Source organism: Opisthocomus hoazin, chromosome 2, assembly GCF_030867145.1.
Source record: "Opisthocomus hoazin isolate bOpiHoa1 chromosome 2, bOpiHoa1.hap1, whole genome shotgun sequence".
Lineage (NCBI taxonomy): Eukaryota > Metazoa > Chordata > Aves > Opisthocomiformes > Opisthocomidae > Opisthocomus > Opisthocomus hoazin.
The window spans coordinates 79,561,794-79,580,058 of NC_134415.1; the positions used below are offsets into that span (position 1 = coordinate 79,561,794).

General features: G+C 40.3%; 1 protein-coding gene across 12 annotated transcripts in view; it reads right to left on the bottom strand.

The window, feature by feature from the left end:
* The window catches only part of ARMC2 (armadillo repeat containing 2), a 104,419-nt gene that overhangs the window by 53,983 nt on the left and 32,171 nt on the right, over window positions 1–18,265 (bottom strand). For 8 of the 12 annotated variants that reach the window (XM_075414257.1, XM_075414256.1, XM_075414253.1 and 5 more), the window contains 5 exons: window positions 12,166–12,387; window positions 10,793–10,865; window positions 8,800–8,968; window positions 7,474–7,555; window positions 2,992–3,042 (listed from right to left, as the gene is read on the bottom strand). In XM_075414257.1, the coding sequence (XP_075270372.1) occupies window positions 2,992–3,042; window positions 7,474–7,555; window positions 8,800–8,968; window positions 10,793–10,865; window positions 12,166–12,387 (597 nt within the window). Of the gene's footprint in view, window positions 1–2,991; window positions 3,043–7,473; window positions 7,556–8,799; window positions 8,969–10,792; window positions 10,866–12,165; window positions 12,388–13,112; window positions 13,250–14,016; window positions 14,097–14,293; window positions 14,505–18,265 lie in introns of those variants that run through there. The other 4 variants (XM_075414259.1, XM_075414261.1, XM_075414260.1 and 1 more) reach the window with 4 other exon arrangements.

The following is an 18,265-nucleotide window of genomic DNA, read 5'->3' on the forward strand; positions in this document are numbered from 1 at the left end:
ATACTGACTGCCAGTTATTGTTTTTCTAAATTATTCAGAACTGTGGTCTCATGAACTGCTCATCAGGTCTCTTGGCAGGAGCACTCAGGAGCACGGTGCAGATATCTAAGGCTCTAGATCAAGTTTATCAGAGCACAGCCAAACTCAGCAGCTTTGTCTCAGAAAGAAGGATGACAGCTCCAGGGAAAATTAAAAGCAACTAATGGTGGTCCTGGGAATCAGAGCAAGAAGGATGATGCAGCAGACCCTGAGTCAGCAGCAAGGGACAAGGTGGTGCAGGAACCCCAAGGCAAAGGAGAAGGGGAGTCAGATGTAGAACTGGAGCAAGGAAGAGTGACTGCAACCAATCTGCTAGACAACATTCAGTTACACAATGCTTAGGAACCACTGCTTTAGGACATAAGCCCTCTGCTACCATGATTCTTCCACCATGTGTTTAGTGATCAGGAAACTAGAGTTCCAACTCTAAACCACAGTCACTGATTTTAGTAACAAGACATTGCTCTGTAGACTTTGAAAGGAAGTGTAAACAACATCCTAGCATTTTTGCCAAAGCAACTAACAGGAATTGTTTTCAGCTTTTGGCAAAATTAGAAAAATTAGTATTTTGCTTTATCATTCTTCACTCTCATAGAGATTAATTTTTCCATATGCCAATTAACATTTGCATTTTTCATTAATCCATTTATTCCTATTTAATTATACTATCCAGACCTTTAATGCTGTCAAAAGGACATGAGAATTAGTTTTCTGTATTGTCTTTCATTGGCTGAATAGTAGGGAACATGTTTTTGCGGTTTTTGTTTTGTTTTAAACCAGGTGATTTCTTCCTGACCGATAACTTAGCACTTGAAAGGCACTCTATCTTTTCAGACAAAGAATTGACCTTCACTGAGCCACTTAAGAGAATGTGTCCCTATTTTGCTCAACTACCTTTCTATGATGTCATCTCAGGGACAAACAAGATAGATACAAACACAATGTGGAAATAAGTAACAGGAGTGCCTCAAAGAAAAAAGAATTAGTATAACAGCTCAATTTTGAAAGACTATTTCCCTTTTAGCAAATATAACGGAGACACAGTCTATTACTTGTGGACAACTAAAAGAAACAGAGATTATTAAATCAGTTACACAAATCTCTAGTCAGTCCTGTTTCTCAGCTACAAAGCTTTACAAAAGCATGCAAATAATTGAAGAACTGATAATATAGATGTCCTGAAATTACTCCAGGAATTGTAGAGGATTGTATCATAATTAACACCACCAGAAAAAAAAACAAAAACAAAGAGTGAAAACTGTAACTAAGACTGTAACTGATACCACTGATATGAGAAAGGATAAATAGTAGAAAGGCAACAATTTGCAAAAATATGTTGACAAATAGACCATCTACACTCTGAGTCATCCTAAAAATGCACAAATAACAATTCCACATTCATGGACATCACACATTACTTATGACAGCTCCAGCAATATAAAGAATATAGTATTTTATTTGTACAGGCTGCTGATGAAGAACTTCATGCCCATGTTAAATAGTATGGCTTAAACGAATAATAGAGGTTGACAGAAAAACTATATCCTTATCCTTTTTATCCTTCACAGTCTTTGCATCTTCTGCCTAATACAGAAAACATTATTTGTGGCAGAGTGTCTTTAAGGAAGCAGACAACTGACAGCCTAATTCTAACAGTAAAATACACCTAAAATACTAGGCTAGATATATTTGAGTGCAAACCACAGCATCTTCATCCTCCTAACTTGAAGCTTGCATAAGCATTCTCATTCTAAAAAAAATCAAGGCTAAATCCATTGCTCCTATAATCCTACCTGAATTGGCATTCCTTCTTTACCACTTGTATGGCACACTTTCCCATTCTAGAATTACCATTCAATTGGTAATAAGGACTTTAAAGACCTACATCTCCCAGATTTGGAGACCTTATCCTGAAACTAACAACTAGAGTGGAAAGACTGCCTTTGGAGTAGGCAGTGGAAATGAGCCTGAACTCCACTCTCTCTTTCACAAGTGAAGAGACCAGAGATAACAGCTGCCTGTTGCTCTTTTCCTCAGAAGTCTACTAAAAGTTCTGAAAAATTTTCTCTCAGTATCCCCTAACCCTAGACAAAAATAGGCACCTTCTTGGAAGGGCAGGTGTCATACTTTCTTTGGAAAACACTGTAGAAAGCTCTACCAGTGAAGGCTTTCCCACCACTCAATTGTTTCTTTCTTAAATTAGTGGCCGCAATAGCTAGTGGAACTGAGGCAGAAATAGAGGAGGATTAGTTAGGAGTACATTAATTTCCTCTTTCCATGTATTTATGAGAACTCCAGAAGCTATGAATATACATTACGAGAAAAGACAAATCTTCAAAGAAGTCTGGAGAATCTGTAGCAACATCAGCTAAATCATACTACAAACTAATATTCACACCATGTCCTTCATTTGAAAAATTCATCTACAGCAAAATAAAATGGGTGTGCCCCTCAGTAAAGAAATCTAACTCCTCTCCAGGAATACTTTTATTTGAGCAGAAAAGGAATTAATATTTTGGGCATAGATGTGAAGCTAGTTTAAGCAATCTGACAGAAGTGATTTCCAGTATTCACTTGTCCCCTGCTTTTATAATTTTCTGTTGAAGCATTCCAAAACTCTGAAACGCACACGAAAGAGAAGCTACTCTTACTGAAGCAGTTGATGAATACCTCTTAAAGAATCTGTCAAACAGGCATTTAATAAGGACAGCAATGGTGACAGAAAACAGGGCATAGTATATCTTCTTTACAGCACCTTCTAATCCTTTTGTAACTATTTCTAGAAATCACTTACTAAAAAAAGTGTAGAGTAAGCCACTTGAAACTCAACTGCTTGTCACCAAGCTTTTCCTCATTGAAGACACCTGTGTTGAAGGAGTCCTGGAATGACATCTAAGCTTTCAGAATACTGAGAAATGGGAGAAGGAAAAAAAAAAAATCATTTTTTCTCACCAGGGAAACTGTTGCTCTTCATCAGCAAATCTGCCATCACTGTTGACACTTCTGTTGAAATATACGAATGGAGAAAACATTTTAGAAGTTTTATTTCTGTAGCAATCACAATAGATGGCAAGGCACAATGGCTGGATGAAGATGTAAACAAACCTTAGCTTCCTTATGATTGTCAGAAATTACTCCTTGCTTTCCTGAGGCAACATGTCAATAAATTCAACCTGTTTCAATTAATATACCTATTCTGTTATAACTAGATGGATATTTGAAAAACAGAATTGCAAACAAAATGACAAATAACTCTTCCTCTCAAAAGGTGCTTTTGCCCTTTACTCTTCCCCCCCCACTCAGTGTCTTTATAAAGCAGCAGTGATTTCATTACCGCTGTTCATTCTGTTCATCAGTCCTCGGGACAACAAAAAAATTTGAGATGGAAAAGGAGCAAGTCTCTTGCTGAAATAAAATACTTCCCTTCTGTTCTGTTTGAAATAAATGTAATAGCATTAATGGCAGGAATCTGCCGCACTGTTTTTCTGTGCTCTACAGTTTTATCATTAACAGAAACAGAGTTTTATTAGAAAAGTGGTTTTGGTACATATATAGGAACTGTGGGGAACGGGGAGTGAAGAGTCTTATGCACCTTCTCCTGTACGAAGTGTACTATTTCTGTAGTCCACTTGCTCAATTCCTGCAAGGGTTTTAAATCACTGGGATACGGAATTCAGGCTGACACAACTGCTTCACGTGGAAAATGCCAGGATTCCAGGTAACAAAAGTTTCCAAGTTCCTTTAAGCCCTCATCCTATTATTCCTGAATACAATGTACTTTAAATAGAAAATATCTTTTAACTTCATACAAGATGTCTCAAGTATATATGACACAGAAGCAGATGCAATCTAATCATAGCAATCATCTAGTACCTATAAACATGTTCTATTGAGAAAGAAATCCAAAGCTCTATTACTGCAATGACTCCTCTATGGTATTGGAACCTTTTATTTACATCTCCTACCAAGATCAAACTCAACAAACTATATTGAAGGATAGGTTTGTGATACCTTTCAACCACTTTGTCAGATGAAGAATGACATCTCTGAACTCAGAAAAGGACATAGGTTCAAGGTCTGCCTGCCTTGTGTAGTATCATATGCAAATACGGAACCAATGTGTTAATTGGCCTAAGTCTTAGCAATGAGTTACAATGTAGGAGAGCAGCTGAGATTACCTAAAGCCATTCCATCATACGGTGGCATGAACTGCTTGGGCGGATACAGATGAGCAATCTTTGTCCTTTACTAAAAGGAAAGCATTTTGTATTATTGTCCTGGTTTCGGCTGTGACAGAGATAATTTTCTTTCTGGTAGCTGGTATAGTGCTGCATTTTGGATTTGGGATGAAAATAATGGTGATAACATACTGATGTTTTTAGTTGTTGCTAGGCAGCCAAGGACTTTTTGACTTCTCATGCTGCCGGATGCACGGAAAGCTGGGAGGTGACATGGCTGGGACAGGTGACCCAACTGACCAAAGGGATATTCCATGCCATATGACGTCACGCTCAGCATACAAAGCTGGGGGAAGGAGGAGGAAAGGAGGGGACATTCAGAGTGATGGCGTTTGTCTTCCCAAGTAACCATTACGCGTGATGTAGCCTTGCTTTCCTGGAGATGGCTGAACACCTGCCTGCCGATGGGAAGTAGTGAATGAATTCCTTGGTTTGCTTTGCTTGTGTGTGCAGCTTTTGCTTTACCTATGAAACTGTCGTTATCTCAACCCACTAGTTTTCTCACTTTCACCCTTCTGATTCTCTCCCCCATCCCACTGCGGGGATGTGAGCGAGCGGCTGTCTGGTGCTTAGTTGCTGGTGGGGGTTAAACCACAACAATTATTTTTGTGCATATTGCAGGTATATCTGGTATTCTAAGCCATATGAGCACCTAAATGTTGTTAGTGATCCTTGGTGCAAGGCTATAAAGCAGCACAGGCAGAATCTCTTAGGCAGCATTGTCAAAAACCATCTGTTTCAAGTACACAGAAAGCATGAACAACCCACAGGAGAAGGTAAAGATCCACCAGTCAAAAATACAGATCTTGCATTCAATGCAGAAAGAGGGAGGAATATTATATTACTCTTCTATTTTGAAGAATACTAGTCAGAACAAGTCTGGAAAACATTTTTCTCTATTATCTTAAGGCCAGTAATTTGAGATCTAATTTAAGTGATGGGCAAGATTCAACTACCTCTAGTATTTTTCTCTGTAGTTCAAACATGGATATGGCAAGCTACATGCATTAACATTCAATCTTTTGTGGTTAGAATCATTAATATCTTAGCTATCACATTAAGAGTCAGAAAAGTATGTAACAGGTCATAAAGAAATTAAGCCAGCAGAGCTTACGCAAAACGAACCTTGACAACCTATTCTTCAAATATGTATAATGATATTTGAAGAATATGAAATTGAAAACATGTAATTTTCCCTTTCAACTTTTTGTATTTTCTAAAACTCCTCTTACACGGAGAAACTGAACTGAAAATGTCCTGTAAATCTTCATGTTGCAACAAACAATCTTTTTGGTAACAGGCTTCTTTTGCCTATTTCTAAGAATATTTCAATAGACAAGCCAGTCACTCTCAAATATTATGAAGGTAGTCAAGGCAAATCATGACATTCTGTGGTTCAGGCTACCAGAAAACTCAGTGATTATGGTACACAACGCCATACGAATGGGTGATGGCAAAAAGCACCAGTAACAAAAACCCACAATCAAATACTCAGAGCTCTCAAGGTTATAAAGGAGAAGCATATAATTTTGAACAGATAGCAAGGATATGTAATGAGTTAACTGTTTAATCATACCTACAAGTTTTAAAATTATGACTTGGAAGGAAGGTCATTCTTTCCAATTACTAAAAGTATCAACTGACCCTTTCTTACTAGAGACACTTAGAGACCATTAACTACCTACCTATTTCAAGTGCACCACACTTTACTAAATAAAAATCAAATTACAATAACTTATGTAGTATGATAATCCCTACAGTTTTTACCTAAAAAGTCTTTTGGGTCACTGATTTTAATGGAAGAAAATTATTTTGTACTGAAGCATTCTCCTTTGTGATTTACTTTCCTTCAACCACAATTTTTCATTGCTGGGCTTATCTTCTTGCTTTCTCTCCCTCCATACTCGTGAAACTTTATTCTTTGCTCTCACAAGTCTCCAGTCTTTCAGAATCTGTCGTCTTTTTTTTTTTTTTTAACCCTGCTTTCAGTTTAATACAAAAGAAGATTGCTACAATAGCACTGCTATGTATCATTTGTTGTAACAGCCTCAATGGACAAGATTCTCCAAACTATTCAGTACTATCATCAAGTTAGTAAATGAAAGGCATTTCATTTTATAAAATTCAGAATAAACTCCTTAATATCAAAGGTGCTTAAGAATATCCAGGAAAATATTTTTTTCCTAAGCATAAAAACATGCTAGAAAAAAGATATCTACTGGTAAACATTTATATTTAATAGTGACCAAGTGTTTATAGGAAGTGTTTTGAAAATAAACTGTTATTCATAACAGTTGTAGAGATTGTCATATCTGTCAATATTATTAGCACAAAACAGTTGTTTGTCCAACTACTAATTCAGCAACTGATACACCTGCTGAACGTAGCGCCATGCACTATTCCTCCCTGTGCAAGAATTCACATCTGAACTGAAAGGGGAAAAAAAAAACAAAAACCAAACTTAATTGCAAATTACAGAATGGATACAATAATCCAGGTTAGGTAAAAACAGACTGCATGCACAAGTCCCATCTGGTTGGTCATAAAAAAAGTGAACTAAAAAAAATTCAAAGCCACAAAAAAATTCTGCCTCTGCTGACAATGAGTTTAAGCCTGGGTTTTGTGTATGATCGCGTATTTCCCGACACCAGAACTGAAAATATGGCTCTACTCATCTGTGGAGCTAAGGGAAGAATGTAGCCCCTTAAAACAACAGGCTTGAACTGTAAAAGCAAGTGCATTGATTTTAAACTCGAGTATTCTATGTGAAATTATTAGAAGACTTAGTTTTCGAAATGTTAATGATCAAAGAAAATTGAAGTTATTTCATATCAAGCAACTTTCAACCAAAAATTTTTTGACATACTAGTCTTTTGAGTGTAGAAACTTCCTAAGTACAGAACTGTAAAGATTTTTTTTCCTAATAATCTAAACATAGTTTTGTTTTAATGTATAAGTAGTGCTACCTTCAAGTTCCATCCATTTTAAGCATTTTGATACTTACACAATTGAATATCTAGGGAATAGGATTGTGTGGAAGGTGCACATTACCATACTCCAGCAATATCAACTTTTCTCCTCTCTGGTGAAATAAAAATTTTCTGCTATCTCTTTTAGGAAGTCTTCCCTCTCCGATCTGCTGATATCCTCATTACAAATTAATTGTCTACTTTCATCATTGAATAGTGTGTATGACCTTTGCTCTGCTAAGCAGTTATCATTACTTCTGCAAAGATTATTCCTCATAGCTGGTTCTTCAGAATCTAACTTCTCTTCATCTGAAATAGCCAAAGAGAATACATTTTGTAGAAGTGTTCTTACACAATAAATACACGCGACGAAGCTCAAAATTAGTTTGTCATATTACGTTATCAAAATATGCTTGTATCAATTAAAAAGTGAGAAAGCTTAAGACCATTTAGGGCAAAGTACTCAAAGTCTTCTTATGAATATAATTTCTTAAAGTCTTTTGGTTTTGTGTTTTAACACTTTAATTTTTAACTTTTTTTTTAACTTCCATTTTACAGATAGATGGATTGTATCTTGTGAAAGAAATTATTATATTTCAGGATGTGAATATTATGAAGGAATTCAGCAAAAGGTAGCTGTTAATCTTGTACCTTGGTATGTACATATGATAAGAAACTGCACAAAAAACTTATGTAAACATTTGCATGATCCTCAAAGGGGAGAGGAAGCAAACACAGGCTTTAACTACATTAGGTTCTCAACTTCTCCAATTAGTAACATCTACCTATTAAGGCTAATGGATTAAACTACATATAGAAGTACATGATGTAAATACATATTTATAGAATATGCACATAATAATGAAGTTTAGTACTTTTTGTATAAGACTTATTTTGCAACAAGGTAAAAAGTGAGATGTTACTTTACATGATAAACTGAAAAACGCCAGGCAATATATGAATTGTCATTATTACAAATGAGTCTTCATTAAACACAGAGTTCCAGCATGTTTAATTATGAGAAAATGTGCAGGAAACCAAGATGTCCCATCTGCAAGAAAATTACTTTTAAATCCCACGTTTAGCAACCCTTAATAAGTCTCCACTAATGAAACTCTTAACAACAAATACGATGTAGTTGGAGACCTGTCAAGACATTTCATTCCTTTTTACTCCTCCTTTTCTGCGCAATAATCCATCCGTGAATCTCCTTAGATGATGCCATCTCATTATTTCCTTAAACATTTCCATGCATTTAAAGTTAATTTTACCCATTGAAGAAAACTTTCCGTAAAAATTCCATTACTTACAAACCTACAGGAAAAAAATGGCACCTGAGTAGCTTTCAGCTCACTTGCAGAAGTGAAAGCCAGTATCATTTTCGGAAGCCACATTTTCAAAACTGCTTTAAAGCCATTTAAATATTTTAAAAATTTACTCTGAAAGTACCTGCAGGTCCTTTAACATAACATAATAATTTATGTAATTACTGATATTAAGACCCATTATGCAGTTATTTTTCTAAGAAATAATATGTATCAAAACATTCTTACTCTGATCAGGAGGAACCATTTTAGCAGAAATGAAATCTCCCTGAGAATTTCTTCTAAATAAGCGTGCTCGAGCACTGCTGACTTTTCTAACCTCTGCAGCATTGGCAGGAGGCTTTGGAAGGGAAATGGAAGAATCTTCATCTTTTGCAAAACTGACTAGCGTTGGTTTCTGTGACAAAGATAAAGAAGATATTTTAATAAAAGTACAGATAACTTCATTTTCATATAAGCAAAACTTCAAAGAAAAACAGAAACCCAAATGATTTATACAAAGGGTTAAGTTCAGAATAGAAGAGATAATGAGCAAACCTGTGCAACTTTTAAGAACTTTTCATTCTCATATCCAGAATCTATTGATATCATTCCACTGAACAAGATATCTATACCATTATCGCCACAGAAAGCCATTTAAAAAAAAAACCTTCAGGAGTGCAGAAAACAAATCAAAACTAGCCTGGGTAGAACAACTGAAACTCAGAATTATTTATTTCCCTCACAAATACTCACTTAACATCATCTGCAGTATGCTTAGTTGTCAAAAAAGAAATGTTGTGCCAAAGACTTGTGCTACAATTCTAGAGGCACATCTACGCTTCATGATTTGCTTTTGAGCATTAAAGTAGTACTTCCAAAACATTTCAGATGTGTTCATATCATATGTACCACTTCCTATTACAGTGAGACAAATCATGTAAATCCAGAAATATGCAAGTTCTAGTTTTATTTATGTCAGTATCTTGCATCTTAGAGGACCAACCCCCTAACCTCTGGTACAAAACACTTGTTGTGCCCTTCATAAACACATTGCCCTCTAAGATCAAGGTGCTCTACCACTTTTGTTACAATAAAGAATCCATTAGAAAGTCTCCATTCCGATCCTTCCGAGCTCTCCTTGGTATTAGTTGAAGATAGCCAAAAATGAAATGAAAAATGATTCAAAATTTTCAGAGGGGGAAAAAGGAGTTCTGACAAGTACCTCTACCTGTTCTTTAAATAAACTACAACGATTACGTTTTATAGATGCGTAAGTCAAATAGAAAGCACAATCAGCGTAGTTACTTTCAATTTATTGATGACAGAACCACAGAATGCTTGAGGTTGGAAGGGACCTCTGGAGGTCATCTTGCCCAACCCCCGTGGCTCAAGCAGCGCCACCTACAGCCAGTTGCCCAGGACCATGTCCAGGGAGCTTCTGAAGATCTCCAAGGATGGAGACTCCACAACCTCTCTGGGCAACCTGTGCCAGGGCTTCATCACCCTCACAGTGGAAAAAGTGTTTCCTGAAGTTCAGGCGGAACCTCCTGTGCTTCAGTCTGTGCCCATTGCCTCTGGTCCTGGCACTGAAATGGACCTGGCTCCATCCCCTTCGCACCCTCCCTCAGGTATTTATATGCATGGATAAGATCGTCCCGAGCTTTCTCTTCTCCAGGCTGCACAGTCTCAGCTCTCTCAGCCTTCCTCCAGTCCCTTCATCATCCTTTTGGCCCTTCATTTCACTCTCTGCAGTTGCTCCATGGCTCTCTCATACTGGGGAGCCCAGAACTCCACAGGTCTCCCAGCACTCCAGTTATGGCTTTACCAGTCCTGAGTGGAGGGGAAGGATCTCTTCCCTCAACCTGCTGGCAACGCTCCTCCTAACGCAGCTCAGGATACCATTCTCTGCCTTCTTAGCAGCAAGGGCATATTGCTGGCTCATGTCGATCCTCATGACCTTTTTCTATTTTAGTAATCTCATACAAGAAAGCTGACTCAAATACACATCTTCTGATTCTTGTTAACGTCACTTAGAATTATAATGCAATACAGCAATATTTAAATTATTTTCAGGTTTCTTTTGGGCAAAAATATGACAAAACTGACTTTGTAAGTCTCAGACTAACCTTACAACAGGCTTCCATTTCTCCCCAACCGATTTAAACCATCCATTTTCTTAACACTACTGATACATATACTTTTACGTCAGTATTGCGTGAGTTATTGCCAGAGTACTCACATGATCCAATGGGCTAAGACGAACACCAGACACAGGTCTTGATTCAGCCAAATCAAAACTGGATGCATGAAGACTAGCATAAAGAAATTAAACATAACATGAATAAAGCAGACCTAGTGTTTCATGGTGTTGTGGGTTGTTTTTTTTTTTTCAATTGCATGCTCCTTCCTTTTGCCAACAAATAGAGGGAAAGGAGGAAGTAAGGAAGAGTGACAGCACTTTTTACACTATCACTCTTCTTCCACGAATGCTATTTAACTTTGATATCTGGGAATTCAGCAGCATCAAGGGAGAAGAATTACAAGATTGCCCACACACCTACCACAATATGGTTTACTTAATACACATCTATAACAATTCTCTAATATAAGCCTAAATTCATGCACAAACCCAACTGTGGTTAGTGCCCAAGCTATCTGACACAAGCTGCAGAACACTGCAGGGCAGAAAGCCCAGGCCTGTGCAGGCACGAGCATGCTCCTCCCCATACACAGGAGAAGCACAGACAGAACAAGCATGGATGTCAGCCAGAGCAACCTCAATACCTAGTCATCAACAAACATCCAAGTCGCTCTCAGGCTCCTGTCTTCTGTAGGGGCACAACATTATGCAGTAAGGAATATCGGATATGTACGGCGTCTGAAGTAATGCTGCCACGAAAACAGCATGGACACTGACTTACTCATATGGCCATTCAAACACGTTTCAGCATCCTTTCCGGCATGCCTGACACCTAACATTACAAATATAGCTATATCTCCCCCCCTACAGTCATTACAGAATTGGCATATAAGAAGAGCTAAAAAATGACTAGGAAAATGGATGTAAAAACCCCAATATACAACTTTTTTTTCTCTTTTGTCACAAGAGACAGATCTGTTGAGCTCTGTAAATTACGATACATAACAAAACTTCACAAAGAAGTAATTCTGAAGTTGTATAAATTTTGTTTAAAAAAGAGCATTTCAAACTTCAAGACCTACAACTTTAAAAGATCTGAGAAAGCTCTGAAAAAAAGATCTAGCATACAGTTTATGTGGAAACAAGCAAGATTTCACAGCTTCTAGTGAAAAGCTGAAGACTATCTCAATTAAAAACGTACATTGTCTTAAGAAAATGGTGAGTTACAGACCATTTTCCTATACTATTCTCCACATACAAAACTAGTGTAATGACTGACTCTGGTAGCTCTAATCCACAGGAACTTCCTGGACACGTAGATTAATACCAACAGTAAGGATCATTAGAAAAAGGCAAAGGACGTGATTAGGAATACAGATTAACACAGGGAAAAAAAATCACCAGAAACATAATTACAGAATCAAATCTCTTGCATCTAAAGGATATTTGAAAAAATCTTAAAGCCACAGTACCTAAAAACTGAAGGGGGTCTATTTTGAGGAGGTCGTGAGGATCCAGATCCAAAAAGTTTCCTTTGATCCTGTGTAGGTGTAAACGGTCTCTGAGTCCTCAGCGTTCGTAGAACATTTCTGGCTTCACTTATAATCTCAGAACTGGTCTTCTGTCTTGGCACTGAAAGCCTGTAGAACGGTTCTGCCTTTTCTTTACTTTTATTCTTTGAAGGTTGCATCCCTCTGCAAAGTAGTGCACAGGAAGAACATTGTACAATATATATGGAAGGCACATAACATAATGCAAGGTTTAAATTACAAACTATTAATTCATCACTGTTTACGCTACTGTAATCTAGCTAAAAAGGATATTATAACAAAATCCTAGATGGTGGCGACGTAGTGGAAAACAAGGGTCACTGATAGTGCATTTCCCTCACTATTTGTCAGTTCTGCAGGAAAATACCAAAAAGCAGAAAGCATCTGACACAGTGGACCTTTAGTTTTTTAGAGGCAGCTAAAATACACCACACTTGGTACCACAGCGCTTTCTGGGCCAAATGCGGTACTCTCCAATACTACAGAAAATCTGTTTAACACCTGATTACTTACAAAACATCATAACCAAAACAGGAATTCAATAATATGCTGTAAAGACACACTTTCTTTCCAATGAATTTAGGACATACACAATATATGTTATTGATCTTACCAAGGGCAGCTTCCTCATAAGTCAGACAGGTATTATTATGCGTAACTGAAGCACATTTATCAGTAATCAATATGCCGAGACAAGGAAGAACAGGCAATCTATTTTTTCCTCTGAGAGAAATGCCTCCCCAACCCACTCCCAAGCAGATGCAAACAAAGATAACACTAACGTAAGATAAATTATCAACCCAAACTTTCAATCAGCGTTCTGCCCTGCTGCATCTTCTAGGAAATGCAGTGGGCAGTGAAAGACTCACTTTATCATCTCTTGAACCCCCCAAAATCAATCACTATCCTGGTGCAGTTCTCTGTAGATACCATCCTCGCCATTTTACAGCAAACTGATCATGAGCCTTAAACCATCCAAAATTCCTCTTCTGTTTTTCAAACTTACCTAAAAAGAAAAATATGTTTCTGCACTCTTTGACTCAGACCATCTGGTAACTTCTATTCTCCCACACGGTTTATGACAATGAACTGACAGTAGATAAGATGCTGCCACCTTGGTTATTACTCAACTATGGAGCAAAAATCCTATTTCTCTAGTTTCTTAGTTCAATTATTCCAGTTCTACATTTTTACGTTTCCAAGTGGCTCTTCTGTTCTTTCTTTCAGAGCCTGTACATTCTGGCAAAGTTTCTTTAATTAATACACAATCCAGCCCCTTCAGCTGAACTACACAAGAGAGAACTGGATGCTAAGGAACACTGCACCAACCTCTTTCACTAAAAGATGCGTAACTACAAAACACAGGAACAGATCAGGAGCCTGTCGGTGTTTTTAATCCTTCCAGTTACCATTAATACATTACTTTTCTTCACTGAGACTAAATTTGGCTTTCTGTGCTCCCTACTCTTCTCTCTATTATAACATGATTCAAGAGTTAAATAAGGAATTCCACTGCAGCAGTCTGTTTGGAGCAGTTGTACAGCCATTCCTCACTGAACAGGGAAGACAGATTATCATTCCCTACTCTCCCAGCTACTCAGAGTCAAGATTTTGACCTTTAAGTGGAAGGGCTTCTGCGTAGGCCATGTTTGATATAGTCATTATCCAGCATACATGGAAACAACATCTGTGAATAAATACTAAAACATAATCAACATGATTCTACAAATCAGAAATCTGAATTAATTCACAGTTTTATATATTTCCACCCACCTTGCTAAATTTTAAAATATATCTTCTCAAGTAACCCAATATCTCACATTTAATCCCTACAGGGCATAGTTTTCTTTAGTTGCTGCCGGGAAGCGCGACCGAGGGTCTCCCTCCCGGGCCGTTACTGCAGAGCCTCCCGCCCGACGCAGCGCACCCCCCAGCCCCTCGCCCCAGCCCGGGGGAGGGGAGCTCCGCCTGCCTCAGGGCCCCGCCGACGCCCCGCTCCCCAGCGGCGGAGGGTCGGGACCCGCCTCCGCGGTGCCCCGGCCCCCCTCACCTTCTCCGCCGCCGGCGGAACCGGCGCCCGCTGTTCCCATGGCAACAGTACACACCACGGCCGCTGAGCCCCGGGCGAGGCGCAGCCGCCCGGCAGCGCGCCGGGGCCGGCCGGGACCCTCACTCACCCCAACCGAGGCAGACCGCGGCCCCGCCGGCGCCGTTACGCCCCCACGCGCTCCCCTCAGCCGCGCGGTTGGGGGGGCAGAGGAGGGGACAGAGACGCCAGGGCGCCTGCGCGGGCTCCGGCAGGCGCATGCGCAGTGGGGCCGGGGCGGGCCGAGCGGAGCGGCGGGCAGCGGGGCCGGGGCGGGGCGTGGAGGTCCCGCGGTGTCTGCCGCCAGGCGTGCCCGCACTCCAGGGGCAGGGGCAGCGAGGCGTCCTGCCGCAGCGTTGGCTCATGGGACGGTGGTTCTCCGGTGGAGGGCTCTTCCGCGGCCTGTCCTGGCCTACGTTTGGGGCATCGTAACGGGTGGCAAAAGCCCGGATTGGGGTTGGCGAAAGTTCCTCGTTCTGGAGATGCTGGGCATGTCCTCTTAGCGTACCTGCTCTCCGCGCTCGGGTCTGCAGGTTGGACACGGAGACACTGAAAGTTTTCCACAGTAAAACAGAACAGTATAGCAGCTGCTGCAGAGCCCCTTCCCCGGGTCACCCTGGTCGGGCACCGAGGGTCGGGGCGCTCCCCTCGGCGGCGTCCTGCCAGGCCCAGAAGCTCTGTCGCAGCTCCTGCTCGCCGCCGGTTCCCTGGGAGCCCGAAGGAGAGCCACCTGCACATCCTCCACGGCACAGCTTCGCACAAATCGGTCCCGCAGGCCGGAGAGCTGTGTCGGGGTGGCACGAGGGGGTCGCTCGCGGTGCTGTCCCCCCCAGGCTGCCTCCCGGGTGAGGCCCCACCGAAGGCAAATCCACCTCCAGGTTTCGGGACCCCGTGGGCCAGGTGCACCAGGCGCTGGCTGAACGGCTGCCTCGCATGCTTCTCGCTACCGGGGTGGGTAATGGGATCCCGACCCGCACCCCAAAATCTCCAGGCATACAACAAAGACAAGCCTGTTGCGGCAAGTGGGATGTTCACGGTTGACACGGGCAGTCTTTGTTCGCTATCTCTGAATGCGTTTTGAAATTTATCTAAGAGCTGCTATAGGAGGGTGGTTATTATCTCTTTGTGAATAATAGAAAAATGCAACAAATACGTCTGACCAAGCTTCTTCCTTGGTTCCTTTTGTGACCTACTTCAGATATATCCAAAAGCACTGTCCAAACAAATTCATCTTGTGTATATATTTATATGTAAATACATATATAGATCTCTTTTACCAACTTAAATTTCTTTTTACTAATTGCTTAGTAACATCATAACTTTTACTTCCTCGTGTTTGTTAGACAAGAACCATGCAGACATTTTAAATTTAATTTGTCTTTCCGAATATTGTTACAAGCCTGTTATGCCCCTTTCTTCTAGAAAAAAGTTCTCTTCCAGTTCCTCTTTTGATTCAGACAGGCATTATGATAGCAGTAAAAAGATCTCCATGTGTAACCCTACCCGGTTTACATAACACACGCCATTATCTCTGCCAGCTTCTACTTTACCTCTAATTATTAGACATCTAGTCCTCTTTCTTCTGCAGTCAAGTTCAATACCTCAGAAGTAATGAAAACCTTGTTAGTATTGTACTTGCTTTTCTTTGTATATTCTTCCTTAAGAACCAAAAGAATGTGTGTGTGCATGTGCGAGCGTGCTATTTTCAGATCATTCACAGCTCATTCTCTTATTTTCTTCTGAACCTTTCTTTTATTGCAATAATACAAGCGAAGTTTCACAGAAAAATGTGTAGATCTGTTTCCTGGTAAAGCCAGTTTGAATCTCTTTTTACTGTTATCATCTCATCATTCTTTAAACAATTTTTAAATCCACCCAGTTAAACCCACTAAGCCTTCCTTCTTGGCTTCTTCTTTAATCCTTTTCATATGCACATTATTTCTCCTCTCTCTATTTTCTAGGTCATCAAATTGAAGAGTTAATTTTTTATTCATTTTCTGAGCTTTGGCAATTATAGCAAATATTTCTTTTGTGATATCTCTGCTATGTCTCAACTGGTACAACTTTCTCACTTAAATCCCTTTTCTCATGTGCTTTTTATTGAAGGAACTCTCTCAGCACCTATTTTAAATGTGGGTACTTAATTAAATCTTCTTGTTTGCAATAACACTGCTTTAGGATGGAAGTATCGTCAAAACATATAAACTGACTAGGTCTAGACAAGCCAGTGTTTGCTCAAAAGATTGCTGAGGGAAAAGCAATGTGTTCTCGGCAGTTCTGCCTAACTAACCAAAAAAAAAAAAAAGTACTCAATTATGTCATATTCAAATTCCTTTATTTTTTAGATTTGAAAATAATGAAAGGGATTTTGTGCTGGTATCCAGTGCCAATTTTCATTTTGTCTAACTTAAATTTGTCTAAAAATGAAACTTACCTGGATATCCAAGCATACAAGGCCTATGTTTCAATGCAATTCAGAATTAGTTAACGGTGTTAAAAACTTTGCCTGCCAAGTGCACATTCACTGCTTCTTGCTGCGGACCTGTGAGAGCAGCCTCCAGTGCAATTGCAGCAACACAAGTGGCAATGCAATCCCCACTTTCCTCTGTTTCTTTCCTCTTTTTTCAAAACAAAACAACAGTCCCACCTCCAATCTGGACTAAAATCTTCCTGTCATATTCAACTTTGCATAGACCATCTGCTATGTGCTGTTAAATAAGCTCTGTGTTTCATATCACTTGTAGCTCATTACAAAGGCAGGTGAAGCAGTTCATTTTACAGCAGTTACAAACCACCCCTGCACTAGGTGGCCTAATAAGTTTTAATCAAGCAGGTTTGTGAAGATCTCTCCATTGTATGCAGCGGGGAAATCTGTCACGGGGAAAAAAGCATTGGTTCTATGATGAGATGATTAGCTTGGTGAATAAGGGGAGAGCAGTACGTGTTGTTTATCTTAAGTAAGGCTTTTTACTGTCTCCTGTTATGCCCTCGGAGACAGACTAAAGAAGTACAGGCCATTTAAGCAGATAGTGAGCTGGACTGAAATTTAGCTGGATGGCTGACCTCAAAGGGTGGAGATCAGCAGCACAAAATGCAGCTGGAGGCCAGTCATCAGCAGTATGCACCCTCAGCAAGTCTGCTGATGCTGCAAAACTGGGAGGAGCAGCTGATACACCAGGCAGTGGTGCTGCCATTCAGAGGGACCTTGGCGGGCTGGGAAGAGTATAGGGACACTGCCCAGTTGTGCAGGGATGGGATCAGGAGGCCAAGGCACAGCAGGAGCTGAACTTGGCAAGGGATGCAAGGCATAGTAAGCAGGGCTTCTACAGGTATGTCAGCCAGAAAAGGAAGGTCAAAGAAAGCGTACCCCACTTGATGAGCAAGACTGGCAGACTGGTAACAATGGACGAGGGCAAGGCTGAGGTATTCAATAACTTTTTTGCCTCAGTCTTCACTGGCAGCCTCTCTTCCCACACCTCTTGAGTGGATGGACTGCATGACAGGGACTGGGGAAGCAAAGTCCCTCCCACTATAAGAGAAGATCAAGTTCGTGACCACCTGAGGAACCTGACATAAGTCCACGGGACCTGAGAAGATGCATCCCAGCATCCTGAGGGAATTGGCTGATGTAGTTGGCAAGCCACTCTCCATGATATGTGAAAAGTCGTGGCAGTCAGGTGAAGACCCTGGTGACTGGAAAAAAGGAAAAATTGCACCCATTTTTAAAAAGGGTAGAGAGGAGGACCCTGGGAACTACTGACCTGTCAGCCTCACCTCTGTGCCTGGGAAGATCCTGGAACAGATCCTCCTAGAAGATCTGCTAAGGCACATGGAGGACAAGGAGGTGATTTGAGACAGCCAGCATGGCTTCACCAAGGGCAAATCCTGCCTGAGCAATCTTGTGGCTTTCTGTGATGGCATGACTACATGGGAATG